This window comes from Chiloscyllium punctatum, chromosome 39 (genome assembly GCF_047496795.1).
Source record: "Chiloscyllium punctatum isolate Juve2018m chromosome 39, sChiPun1.3, whole genome shotgun sequence".
Lineage (NCBI taxonomy): Eukaryota > Metazoa > Chordata > Chondrichthyes > Orectolobiformes > Hemiscylliidae > Chiloscyllium > Chiloscyllium punctatum.
In genome coordinates this window covers 66,499,236-66,513,796 of record NC_092777.1, presented here as the reverse complement: position 1 = coordinate 66,513,796, position 14,561 = coordinate 66,499,236, and the positions used below count along the sequence as shown (strand labels likewise).

Sequence of the window (14,561 nt, the reverse complement as noted above, 5' to 3'; positions counted from 1 at the left end):
GTGGGAAATCATGTCTTACTAACTTGGAGTTTTTTGAAGTAGTAATTTTTTTATGAAGTGGATTGATGAGGGGCAGTGGACGAAATCTATATGGACTTCAGTAAGGCGTTTGACAAGGTTCCCCATGGTAAAGTGGTCAGCAAGGTTAGATAATATAGAATACAGGGAGAACTAGCCATTACAATATAGAGCTGGCTCAAAGGTAGAAGACAGAGCATGGTGGTGGACAATTGCTGGATTGCACAGACTGGAGGCCTGTGAGCAGTGGAGTGCACAAGGATCGGTGCAGGGTCCACTGTTTTTGTAATTTATATAATTGACTCGGATGTGAACATGGGAGGTATAGTTAGTAAGTTTGCAGATGACACCAGAATGGGAGATAGAGTGGACAGCGAAGAAGGTTACCTCAGCTTACAACAGGTTCTTGATCAGATTGGCCAATGGGTTGAGGAGTGGCAGATGGAGTTGAATTTAGATAAATGCGAAGGTGGAAATCAGGGCAGGACTTGTAAACATTTAATACTAAGGTCATGGGGAGTGTTGCTGAACAAATAGACGTTGGAGTGCAGGTTCATAATTCCTTGAAAGTGGAGTGGCAAGTTAACAGGATAGTGAAGGAGGTGTTTGGTATGCTTTCCTTTATTGGTCAAAGTATTGAGTATAGGAGTTGGGAGGTCATTTTTTGGCTGTACAGGACATTGGTTAGACCACTTTTGGAATACTGCATGCAATTCTGATGTTGTGAAACCTGAAAGGGTTCAAAAAGGATTTACAAGGACATTGCCAGGGTTGGAGGGTTTGAGCTACAGGGAAAGGCTCAATAGGCTGGGGTGGTTTTCCCTGGAGTGTCAGAGGCTGACGGGTGACCTTATAGATGTGTATAAAATGATAGGGGCATTGATAGGGTGAATAGACAAGTTGGGGAAGTCCAGACGAGAGGGCATTAGTTTAGGCTGAGAGGGGAAAGATGTATAAAAAGACCTAAGGGGCAACTTTTTCACACAGAGGGTGGTGTGTATATGCAATGAGCTGCCAGAGGAAGTGGTGAAGGCTAGTACAATTACAATATTTAAAAGGCATCTGAATTTGTATATGAATAAAAAGGGTTTAGAGGGATAAGTGCTGGCAAATGGAACTAGATTAATTTAGGATATCTGGTCAGCATGGACGAGTTAGGACGGAAGGGTCTGTTTCCGTGCTGTATATCGCCATGAGTCTATATAAACTTTTCACTATACTCATTGAGTATATGTGACAATAAAGGCTATTCTATTCTATTCTACTGATTGACCATTTAGTTTGCCTCAATCCTGTGATCTGGCGCTTTTTAAATCTGGAAGGATCACCTTAATCCTGCGATTTGTTATGCAATGAAATGCTTCACATCTAATTGGTATAGGAGTATGATACCCATGAGACCATGGTACTGAATAAAAAATCCAGAGATTCTGGGAAGGGAGATGATAGCACTATTGTAATATCAGTGTTCTAATGTCAGAGGCTAAAGTAATTTGCTGTAATAAGCCAGTTGCTTCATTAATGTCCCTTAAGAAAGGAAATACAGCTCCTTCCCCAGTCTGTGTGAGACTCCACACTGACAACAATATGGATGAATCTTCAATTCCCTTTGAATGACCTAGCAAGACAATCAGTTGAAGGGCAATTAAGAATGGGCAACAAACGTGAGCATTGCCAGCTCTGCTCACATCCAAGGAATGAACAAAAACAAAAAGACAAATTGTAAACTTACTTCAACACGTCAAGTAATTGGAGGGTTAGGACCAGAAAAGTCTGGATTGTTGCAGAAGTGCCCTGACAGAAGGGAGACTGCCACTTCAAAATGGTTTGACCTATGTGTGAGTGATTCACTGCTCTGCGAGTCATTGCCTTGAACAAAGTTCACTAAGAGGAAGAATAGATGAAGCAGGTGCCATAACAGCCTAAGATTAAGGCAATCTCAGCTCAAGCAAAATTGTAAACTTCTTCACGATCTTATGTCCCAGACTAGTACAGCAATATCCTAACATATTCAGAGAACCATACTGATAATCTCACAGTCCAGACTCCTACTCATGGTGAGTTCACAGTGATCATTAACTACTGTTTCACCAGATTAACTGTCTAAATGATACTCAGTTCTGAAGGAAGATACTGGACCTGAAACATAACCTCTGCTTTCTCTCCACAGATGCTGCCAGATCTGTTCAGTTGCTCCAGCAATTTCTGTCCAGGTGTCTCATTGGAACTATTCCACATACAGTATCTGTTGACAGAAAATCTGAAAGAAGGTATGCAATGCATGCTATGTGTGGAATTCAATGACTGATCGTCTGTTCTTATGACCTTACGATGAAAGAGTTATCGATGATGCAGCTAAACATGGTTTGGCTTAAGACAATATTTTGAGGAACTCCTGTGATTATGTCCAGAAAGTGAAATGATTGCCACCTCAAAGAGCACAGTTGTCCTATTTTATGATAGGCAGTTTTCAACAGTATCATGCCACAGAATTACCTATTAACAACATTTGAGGGTGAAGCCACTCATGAGAAATGGAATGGGTTCATCCGTATTGACCAGTTTGTTGCTCTGATATTATCGCAGGGTCAGTACAATGGTGTTAAGCAGGAAACTAAACAAATGTCACAACTGTTTCCACTGTAACTGAATTGAAGATTGTACAATAGATAGAAACTAAGGAAAAGTAGGAATTTATCAGTCCTGGTATCAATTGTAAAAGGAGGGAGGTTATGTTGGAGCTATACAAAAAACTTTGGTTAGGCCACAGCTGGAGCACTGTGTGCAATTCTGGTCACAGCACTATAGAAAGGATGTGATTGCAATGCGGGTGTGCAGAGCTGGGGGGTTCACCAAGATCTCGCCTGGGATGGAGTATTTCAATTATGAAGAGAGGCTGGATAAGCTAGAGTTCTTTAGAGCAGAGAAGGTTGAGAGGGGATCTACTTGGGGCGCATAAGATTACGAGGGACATGAAGAGAGTGCAAAGAACATAGTTGTTCCCCTTATTTGAAAGGTAGTAATGAGGGGGGGGGCATAATTTTAAGGTGAAAAGCAGAGGCTTAGAGGGGAATAGAGGGAAAAGAAATTTCACCCAGAGTGTGGGGAGAAATCTGAAATGCACTGCATGAGAGTGTAACAGAGGCAGGAAACCTCACGACCTTTAAAATGTACATGATTAGCACGTTAAATTGTGGACACTTGAAATGTCATAACATTCATGTAGCACTGCTGCCTCACAGCACCAGGGACCCTCAGATGAACGTATGGGGTTTGCACATTCTCTCTGTGTCTGAGTGAGTCTCTTCTGGGTGGGTCTGGTTTCCTCCCACAGTCTAAAGATATGCAAGTTAGATGGATTGGACCAAAAATTGGCCTGTGGTGCCAAGTGATGAGCAGCTTACGTGGGCTAGCCATGGTGTTATGGGGATGGGGTGGTTTGGATGCTTTTCAGAGGGTGGATGCAGACTTAATGGACACAAGTAAACATTGGTTCTTTAGGAGGATGAGAAGGGGGCATTTAGTTACGGGATATGATGAAATGGCCGAGGCATTGAACAGGTATTTTGTATCAGTCTTCACAGTGGAGGACACTAATAACATGCCAGTAATTGTCAAAGAGACAAAAGTGAGGACCTGGAAACAATCATTATTTCAGAAGAGGTAGTGTTGGGCAAGCTAATGAACCTAAGGATTGACAAGTCTCCTGGCCCTGATGGAATGCATCTCAGGGTACTAAGAGATGGTGGGAGAACTAGCAACTGCACCTGTGGTAATTTTCCAAATTTCGTTGAACTCTGGGGCAGTCCCAGCAGATTGAAAAATGTCAAATGTGACGCCACAGTCTAAAGAGGAAAGTAGACAAAAGATGGGGAATTATAGACTGGTTAGCTTAAAGTCTGCAGTGGCGAAGATGCTGGAGTCTATTATCAAGGAAGAAATAGCAAGGCATCCCCATTGTTCCATTGGGCAGACACAGCATGAGTTCATGAAGGGCAGGTCATGCTTAACAAATCTTTTGGCATTCTATGAAGACACTAGGTGGACAATGGGGACTCAGTAGATGTGGTGTACCTAGATTTCCAAAAGGCTTTCCTCAAGGTGCTGCACAAAAGGCTGCTGCATAAGATAAGAATGCATGATACAGGTAAAGTGTTAGCATGGACAGAGGTTTGGTTGACTAACAGGAAGCAAAGAGTGAGGATAAATAAGTGCTATTCTGGCTGGCAATCGGTGACTCGTGGTGTCCCTCAGGGATCAGTATGGTGTCCACAATTATTCAGAATGTATATGGATGATTTGGAGTTGGGACCATGTGTAATATGTCAAAGTTTGCAGATGACACTAAAATGAGTGGCAGAACAAAGTGTGCAGAAGACTGTGAAACTTTACAAAAGAATACAGATATTTTAATTGAGTCGACAAAGGTCTGGCAGATGGAGCACAATGTTAATAAATATGAAGTCATCCATCTTAGTGGGAGTAACAGTAAAAAGGATTATTACTTGAATGGTGAAAAGTTGCAGTATGCTGCTATGCAGAGGGACCTGGGTGTCCTTGTGCATGAGTCACAGAATGCTGGTCTGCAGGTATAACAAGTAATTAAGGCAAATATAATTTTGTCCTTTATTGCTAAAGGCATTGAAATGAAAAGCAGGGAGGTTATTTTGCAGCTGTACAGTGTGCCGGCGAGGCCACACCTGGAGTAGTGTGTGCAGTTTTGGTCTCCTTACTTGAGAAAGGATGTACTGGCACTGGAGGGGATGCAGAGGAGGTTCATTAGGTTGATTCTGGAGTTGAGGGTTTTGGCTTATGAGGATAGACTGAGTAGACTGGGATTATATTCAATGGAATTCAGAAGGATAAGGGGGCATTTTTTAGAAACATATAAAATTATGAAGGGAATAGAGAAGATAGAAGTAGAGAGGATGTTTCCACTGGCAAGTGAAGCTAGGACAACAGGGCATAGCTTCAAGATTAGAAGGAGCGGATTTCGGACTGAATTGTGAAGGAACTTCTTCACCCTGATGGTTGTAAATCTATGGAATTCCTTGCCCAGTGAAGTAGTTGACACTTTTAAAGCTAAGATCGATATTTTATTGAACAATAAAGGAATTAAGGGATACGGTGAGAGCGCGGGTAAGTGGTGCTGAGGCCCCGAAAAGATCAGCCATGCTCTTATCGAATGGCGGAGCAGGCTCAAAGTCTACTCCTGCCCCTCGTCCTTATGTTTTTATTTTCCTTGACTACTAGCCTCCTTTCGTTAAGACAATCAGCTGTTAAAGAAGAGGAGAAATACCCCCACTTGTCACTCACTGAAATGCAATATAAATATAGAAGTTTTTTTCAGACGCCACTAAGTCTGAAGATGCTTCATAACCCATAAAATATTTATGCAGTAGCCACTGTTCTAACATATAGTGTGTATTAGAACAGTGTCCTAATACATTCCAATGTGGCAGAAGCATTGCTGTGTGCAATGTCCTACAAATTACAATGTAATTATGATCAGATGATTTTTGTAATGTTTTAATAAAAATACGCTTTGATAAATAATGCTTTGATAAGAATACTGGGAGTAGATCTCCAACTCTTCTTCAAAACAGAACCATGGGATCTTTTATACTCAGCCAAACAGGCGATCATCTTACCTGAAAATGGCTATGTGCTAGGAAGGTCTTGTCTCACAAATTTGATTTTTGAGTTTTTTGAGGAAGTGACGAAAATGATTGATGAAAGTATGGCAGTGTATATGTTCATTACTAAAGAATTTGAAACGTTCACTCATGGTAGGCCGGTTCAGTAGATTAAATCACATGGGATTCATGGTGACTTGGTAAGTTGGAGACAAATTCACTTGGTTGTAGTAGGCCGTAAAGGACATGTGCGAGGCAAATGTTTTTAAACAGAGCACGATAGGTGCCTGAGACATGCTGCTGTGGTGGGGGTGAGGGGAAGGGTAGAGGTAGATACAATAGTAATGTTTAAGAGGGATTTAGACAGGCACTTGAACAGGCAGGGAATAGAAGGACATGGGCCATGTTTAGGGTGATGAGTTTAGTTTGCATTGGCACCATGGATGGCAGATGCATAGTGGGCCGAAGGCCTGTTCCTGTGCTATCCATTCTGCGTTCTATGTTCCATGTTTCAACAACGCAGTAATCTCTTAATGCCGAGTGTCAATGTAAATTTTATATTCAAAACTTGGTGCGGGACTAGAATTAGGACCTTGAGATGATCAACCTCCTCTGTGGATGAATCATGAAGCAGTTTCAAATAACCATACAGTCTATTCCTGTTCCCATTTCTTATGCTCACTCACTATCTTCAATTGAATGAGAGGATATAAAATGCAAGTCTCCTTCACAATTTAATTGCGAATCATTATTGCCAACCCAATAATTTCTCCTGCAGTCACTGGTCACCCTTCTTTCTGGTCTTTGCCTCCCTAGACACTGGAAATTATACTCTAGTATTGACTCACAGGCTCAACATCAGCTTTTCACCAACAACTTGCTTCACCAAACTAGAAGTATGAATGGGTTTTTTTCCCGGAAGACTGACCTTGTCATGTTACATCAACTAAATACCACTTATGGGCTTTTCAACTTCCCACTCTCAGCTGCATTGTACAATTCGTTGCTTCTTCAGAGTCCTTACAAACACAATGGCATTTCTGGTGCCTTGACTCCAGAACCTACCGACTAACTCCTGTGACCTCTGCCTAAATTCTAACAGATATCCAACCGCTCTTGGGACTTCGCACTGGGTCCCTTAAACAGAACCCTTATAGTTCAGCTACCTTCCCAACAGTACAGCTAAAAATAGGAACGCTGAAGATGGAGTCTACATCTCTCCTTTGCATACCGCACAAACTCTTCGACTTCACTGTCGTTGCCTTTCGCCATATAGTCCTCTTTAGTGATCCTTGAACTGTCCTGAATAGCCTGCTGAAAAACTTGCAACTACTCCTGTCCTATTTTGAGGCATAATTAGCAGGCTATGAACATTGTGGAAAATGTAACAATAATTTAGAATTGTTTGTGCCACCAATGTCATATTTTCACAAAATGCTCGCTTCTGCAGCACAAACAATGCTTACAAAAACGATTAATTACAACTCAGTGAAACCAAGCAACCAAATGAGTTGAAGTACTGGTTAGAGTCAAGCTCCACAGTAAAGCTCTGTCAGCAATAAGCAGTAAATTCAACCTCAGAATAATATTACTCCATCATGCTAATGGGATAGTATGCTGCTAATCAAGCCCTGCTGTTCTTGGAGTCATCACAAAAGTTAAAGATTTTAAGACATATGAAAAGATTCCCCAATTTACCCGATTTCCAGACCCCCACTGACAAAGTACAAACCTGGATTCTGTTATGTAGATTAGATTAACAAGTAATTAGACTCTTTCTATAGGTAAATAATTATTAACCAAAGCCTGTCCACTATCCATATGGCACAAGTCAGCAGTGTGTGCAGCTCCAACAACACTCAAGAAGCTTGACACCATCCAAGACAAAGCGGCCTGCTTGATTAGTACTACATCCACAAGCATCCACTCCCTCCACCAAAGCACAGCAGGAAGTGTGCACCATCTTCAAGATGCACTGCAGAAATTCACCAAAAATCCTTAGCCAGCACCTTCCAAAGTAAAGAATCACTTCCATCTGGAAGGACAAGTACAGCAGATACATGGGAAAACTACCAGTTGCAAGTTCCCCTCTAAGTCATTCACCATCCTGACTTGCAAATGTATTGCTTTCCTTCACTGTCACTCTCAGGGTCAAAATCCTGGACTTACCTCTCAATGGCATGGAGTGTCTATCTAGAGCATATGGACTGCAGCAGTTCATGGCAGCAGCTCACCATCACCTTCGCAAAGACAGCTAAAGATGGGCAATAAACACTGGGCTAGTCAGTGACACTCATGTCCAATAAATGAAGTTTAAAAAGTCAGCATATAATTCTACTTATTAAAACTCTAATCCCATTACACACAGACATACAAACAAACAGAGTCTGTTATGGACAGAGGGAAAGATTGGGAAGGTCGTTCAGTGATTTCTGCTCACAGGGTTACTCAGATTCTTGCGCTGGTCAGAATGCTGCTTCTCAGTCTTCCCAATCTGGAGGCTTTTCCTGAGTAGCAAGAGGCAGAGATGAAAGATCAACTTGTTTTCCCCAGGATTAAAAATCACTTTTACTGCAGAGAACAGACAGCTCCTGGGTTGGTGGTCAGATAACCTCTCATTATCTTGTTTATATTCCTAAACTCTTCAGGTACTTGAGATCCAATCTCAACTATTAGCAGGCAAAAAGCCTTTGCCATTGATAATTGGTCACTAGCTCAGGCACCAATCAGCTACTTGCACCAATTATGGCTCCAGTTCATCTGCAATCACACTTTAACCACTACTCAAACAAGCAGCTGCAAAAACAATGCTTGCAATTAACGTCCAGTTAATTGGTTTTTAAAATGTGCAACCACCATTGGTTTTTAAAATTATTACAATTCTGTATATATAAAAATACAGAAGAATAAAAAGAGATGGTCTTTACACTGCACCAATTTCAAAGTTAAAGAGCAGTAACTAGGGGTAAGAATTTGCACCAAAATATTCCAAGTTTTCCATTAAACAACACTTGTTTACCAATTCCTTCTATATCTTTATGCTTCTTTCTGTTTAGAAGCCAAGTATTGCTTCAGAAAAGGACCCAAAATTCCAAACAAAAATCAGTTTACAGCTTTGAGAACAGTTCAAGCCAGCACTAACGTTGCAAAGATTTGCCCAAATGCTTTGGATTGGCAGTAGAAAATAATGGAGAGAGAAAAGCGAATGGATAAAGTCTGCAAAAGTATCTTGAAAAAAATATAAAAAGAGCTGGGAATAACTGAAACAGCGTACTTGTTAGACATGATATTGACTCCAGGAATTAGCAACTTTTTGTGGCAGTCATTAGGTTACAAAGAGACAGCGGAGACACAACAGGCCAAATGGCCTCCTTCTACACTTACGATTCTGTGGGAATGTATGTGGGCTATTTGCAATTACCATGGAGAAAGGAGGAATTAATGCTTTTCTTTCTCAAGTCTAATCAAATTCCTACTGTAGGAGCTTACTTGGCTGAACATACAGACACAACCAAATACAGTAAACACTATATTAAAAATTAATTCTGCAAACAGAAAAACTGCTTTTGAATGTGTCTATGAATAACAGCAGTAATAGCAGGTTCTGTATCAAGAACGCAAGAGTTCAGGGGCTATATATATCACTAGCTGCAAGAACCAGCTATTATGTACAACAAAGACATTTTAATTTACTGTTTTACTTTGGACTATCCACTACAACAGCACATAATCCGTTAAGTGGGAATTCGTAACAGGAAGTGGGCAAGACAAATGGGAATTTTCCAGATCTCATCTATAAAACAATTGCCTTAGCTATCAGTTACAAAATCTGCTTACAAAATGGGTGACTGCAAAACATTTGGTCAAAACAAACCAAATATAAATCTAAAATAAATTCACAAGTCTTTACTCAATATAGTGTCTGCAACTGTTGAGTCAGAATACAAGTTCATAGCAGTAATTCATTATATAGGAACTTGATTTTTTAAAATAAACATTCTTTCACACAATGTGGACATCACTGACAAGATCATCATTTGTTTTCCATCTCCAATTGTCCTCGAACTGACGAGCTTGCTAGGTTAGTTTAGTGTGCACTTAAGGGTTATACATAGGCCAGACCAAGTAAATTCTACATCGGCCAGACCAAGCCTTCCATAAAGGACATGGATTTTAATGACAATCATCACTGGTCACCATCACTGAGATTAGTTTTTAAATTCTACATTTTATTTATCAAATTTAAATTCATCAACTGCTGCTGTAGGATTTGAAACCAGTGTCCTTGGTATTAGCTTGGCCCTTTGGATATTTGTCCAGTGATGTTAGCACAATGCCATATTCCAGGTCAACTGTTTGGTATGGTAAATCAGAGACTGGTGCATTGCCAGATACACCATCCTTTGGGCTAGACATAAAGCAACACTATCAAGAGATTCATGAATAATCCTATGGCACAATGTAATCACAAGACTAGAAACCAGGTATTCATTTTCAGCCTGTTTTACCAATCAAATCAAGTACAGACTCTGATTCAACTCAAGTATCTTTGATTTGCATCTTTCACTGCCCTCAATAAACAAAAATCTATCAATATCATTTTTGAAAATTTCACTTCATCCAGCATCTGCAGTGTTTTATGGGAAAGATTTGATATTTCCATTGCCCTATTTGTGAAAGAGCAATTTCCAATTTCACTCTCAACTGAACAGGTATATATTTAAGATTGGTCCTCTTTGTTCGCATTATCCTCATTAACAGAAAAGGCTTCTCTATCACTAGAAGAAAGAAGAACTGCAATAATATAGTGCCTTTCGTAAACTGAGAATTTTTCAAGCGTTTTATAGCAGTTTAACAGATTTTGAAGTGCAGCTTTGAAATGAGAGAAACATGGCAACCAATTTGCCATGCAGAAAGGTCCCAGAAATAGCTATGACATAATAAACAGATGATTTGTTTTCTTTGAAAGTAATATGATTAAGGGATAAGTACTGGGGAGAAAATAATTCCTTTATTATTTATACAAATTAATGAGATACCCTTCACATTCTCACTTAAGGGAATACATTCTGAATCCATGCAAACTATCTGCAGGATTAAAGATCTTAGGCTTTCATATTATTTTGATAAAATCAATTATGTATCAACATCTTTCACGAAGCACACTTCAACAAGTAACTATATAGAACAATGAACCATTATGGCTACAAGATAGCAAATAAATCCAAGTATTTGTTACTAACAGAGACAAAACTGTGGTCAACAAGCATAATCGGAAATGACAGCATATAATAATAACAACAAACATCCTGTAAGTAGTTTGGCTTCAATGCATCCAATAATTCTCCAATGCCTATTTACTTCCCAGTGACATTTAAATAATGGTTTCCACCACAAGTGAACCAAATACGTCACAAAGATTTGTGTGCGCTTTAGATAGTCTCAAACTCTTTCTTGTTATTGTGGAAATGAACCAAAGCCTTCACTGTTTGAAATTCATGTTCACTTGTATTGTATCTTCAACTGCAGTAAATAAAATAGAAGACAATTAGGAATGGGCAATAAACGCTAGCTCAGCCAGGAACGCCCACATCCTAGAAGTGAATTTTTAAAAAATCACAATAGGCCCACTGAGGAAACTACAGCAGAGGAAGAAAGAATGCAGCAAAAAGCCAAGGTAGGGTATAAGATGAATAAATTTAGGAGAGTGCTGTCTGTCAGGTACTAAAGCTGTAAACAGATGACTTCCTCCTGGATGAATTCAGTAAATTTTCTACTTCTACTGTAAAACTTTCATAAGCAAAAATCAGAAGATCATACCTGCCGGTTCCCAACTTATGTTTCATTATTTATTAATACTGTGCACAATGCACATGCAACTGTGTCAACCGTAACATTAGCTGTGAGTGAGCTTACAAGAAACCTTGGAGGAACATTAGCTCAAGAGAAAAAAATCATGCAAATAAGGTCACTTTTAAAAATTAAACAATGTTAGAAAAGCTGAGCTGTGCAAATCAAGTCCAAACCAATACACAAACTATTAATTGTAAGAAAACAAGTTAATGTTCATTCTGAAGAAGGGTCATTGGACTTGAAATGTTAACTCTGCTTTCTCTCCACAGATGCTGCCAGACCTGCTGAGTGTCTCAAACTTTTATATTTCAGATCTTCAGCATCTACCATTCCTTATTTCATTACAAATTATTTTATTAATCATTTGTTCAAACCTTGATAGCAGAATATGGCCAAAACATTTGCACAGTACTCAGAACTTTATTTCTGGTTGCAGTAGATTGTTGAGAACTATAACCCCATACCTAAATAACATTTCCTTTATGCATTAGCTTATTTCGCACAATTGCAGCAATATAATAGTTGCAAAGCTGTAGGCAAAAACCCAGACACACACTGAATAGCAAGTCTGCTGGAGGCCAGAGATGGGAAACTGGATTACAAGTAGCTTCCAGGCCATTTTATGAAAAACACTGCTTTAAAGTACAGCATTCAACTTCACAAATGGTTAATGACAGAGCTGTTAACGTGATGTAAAACTTATTCTAAGAAATATAATATCAATTTAAAATACAACCGCAAGATTAACTTAGATGAATAGATTTACACTGCCACTTTAAAATTCAATTCTTTCTGTTGGCAGTGGCTGTAGCTCGCAAACAGGACAGTTCCAAGTTGTGACTTGACTCAATGTAAATTTATACATGAATAATTAACAACTGACAGTCCTCAGTTTGCATCTTAACCTTTCAGCTGCATTTTAAAATCAGAGTCTAACTGCTTTATTATTTATCAAGCGGACACTAACCATAAAACATTAGAATTATCAGCTCTTACACCAGTAATCTGAATACTGAACACTGGAATGAAACTTGAAATGCAAGTCCAACGATCATAACATGAAACAATTATAACCATAGACAAAATGGGTGCTTGAGTACAGGAACAAGACTTACTTGTATGATTGAAAAACTTGCAGATTGACTGATTAAAGTTAACATACAGCAGGCTAGAACTGTCCATAGAACTGTTTTGTTACAAAATTCTCATCTAAAAACATAAACCCGTACCTTCACTTATCCAAAGAGCAGCATGGGAACTTAATTAGCAGTACTCTAATAAATAAACTGAAGCAAAGGTATCAATGTAATGAAATAAATGTTTTGATTACTGGGGTCATGGATTTATTTCAAGACGTTGCACATGCACAACACTAAAATCTGCAACCTGAAAATAAACTGTTCATCGTACAAGCTAGTTTATGTGCTTGCATTAAAAAAGTTACCAAAAGTACAATTTCTAAACAGAACTACCCTGTTACTTTCACAGACAACCCCTGTGTAGTGATATCACAGAACGCCCAGTAGTACAACAGAACCATTCACTATTTAAATTTTCAGAAACAAGCAGTTTTTTTTATTCACATACAAACAATGACCTCAATTCGTAGTACTTTCAATACATACAATATACACACAAGATTTATATTTAAAAACAATTCATAAGTACATAATATGATGCAAAAGAGCAAGAGGATTTGAATTCATAATTCAGTTAAAAAACATTTAAACAAATTATTAAGGAGCAAACAATGGGGGGGGGGGAAATAGAAAAAGAGATTTGATTTAATGTAGACACTTAATATAAAGATGGAAGATACCATCAAAAAGACGTAGAAGGCCACAGGACTAGCAAGTACCTGATTTTTCTCGGAAGATTCTGTGTCAGTACCGAAAGGCCTGTTGAAACGGAATAGTGCACAAGCAGCAGAACAGACAGCGATACCAGGATAGCTGAATTAATGACCACCGCCCCGCCAACAAAGCCAAACACAAACAGAAGCATGCAACCAGGACTCATGGCTCTGTGCTGGCATGGTTGTGTTCAGAGACCAGAACACCAAGAGGAAGGTTACACAGGGGTTGAGGGTGTATCCTTGGAATGAAAAATCTGTCACTCAGCCACAACCACAAAAGCGTCTACTCCAAACAATGCCATCCGCACACGCAGCCAGCTACATTCTGCAGCAGCTCACACAGAATGACATCATCCTGCTAATACTTAAAAACCAATGCTGATCACCTCAGCATCACTGCTGCAGCACTAGCAACCATCACTCAGTTATCCATCCTCTCTCAGCTAACCTGCTTATTGGCTGCAAAAACCAGTGCTTACGCAACACATGCACATAAAAAGGAACCCTCATTATTCAGCATAAATTGCCAGATTTGGATTTCTCACAATATACTTAATAGTAAAAGCTTACAAGATTAGGACAGTGTTTTTTTTAAATATTAATAGAAAAGATGTTTTTACCAACAATATTTTAACTATTAAATGAGTGCTCTCAGCATAATTATTTTAATTTCAGCCTATTAATCAGCAACAGCTCTACTAGACAATGCACATGTCCGACATCAGCCAAACTATTGTTCACTGCTATGTCATTAGACAACTAGGTCATTGATCACATGTTCCAGAAACACATCGATATTTCTATTCCACTGAAAAGGATGTAAGACAAGTGAGAATGCTTACCTAACTCTGTTATGAACTCCAGGTTCCTGCAGGTCTGTTCCGAGCAACTGGTGAAGTTTGGTTCGTTCCAAGTGCTCCATGTAATTGTGGATCATCTGTGATGATGACGGAGGAGAAAAATGTCAGGTTTATCAATATTTTATTACTACTACTTTTCATAGCTGTATGTTTTGCATTTTGTGTCACTAGTGTTTCATATTCCTTTGTGCAGTTTGATTTGTGATTTCACATGGACAAGGTGGTGAGCAACCTCCCAAAGCATTTTCAATAAAATATTGAAGATTTAATATTGAGCTCCTTTTTAAACTGGTTACAAGGGATGAAGACTTATGTAGTTTGAACAGTGTGTTGATATCC

The 14,561-nt window shown here is 39.2% G+C and overlaps 1 protein-coding gene across 3 annotated transcripts in view; it reads right to left on the bottom strand.

Annotated features, from left to right (window-relative positions):
- Positions 1-14,561, bottom strand: part of LOC140464167 (C-Jun-amino-terminal kinase-interacting protein 4-like) — a 277,366-nt gene that overhangs the window by 128,541 nt on the left and 134,264 nt on the right. For 2 of the 3 annotated variants that reach the window (XM_072558981.1, XM_072558982.1), the window contains exon 4: positions 14,205-14,299. In XM_072558981.1, the coding sequence (XP_072415082.1) occupies positions 14,205-14,299 (95 nt within the window). Of the gene's footprint in view, positions 1-13,365; positions 13,718-14,204; positions 14,300-14,561 lie in introns of those variants that run through there. The other variant, XM_072558983.1, reaches the window with a different exon arrangement.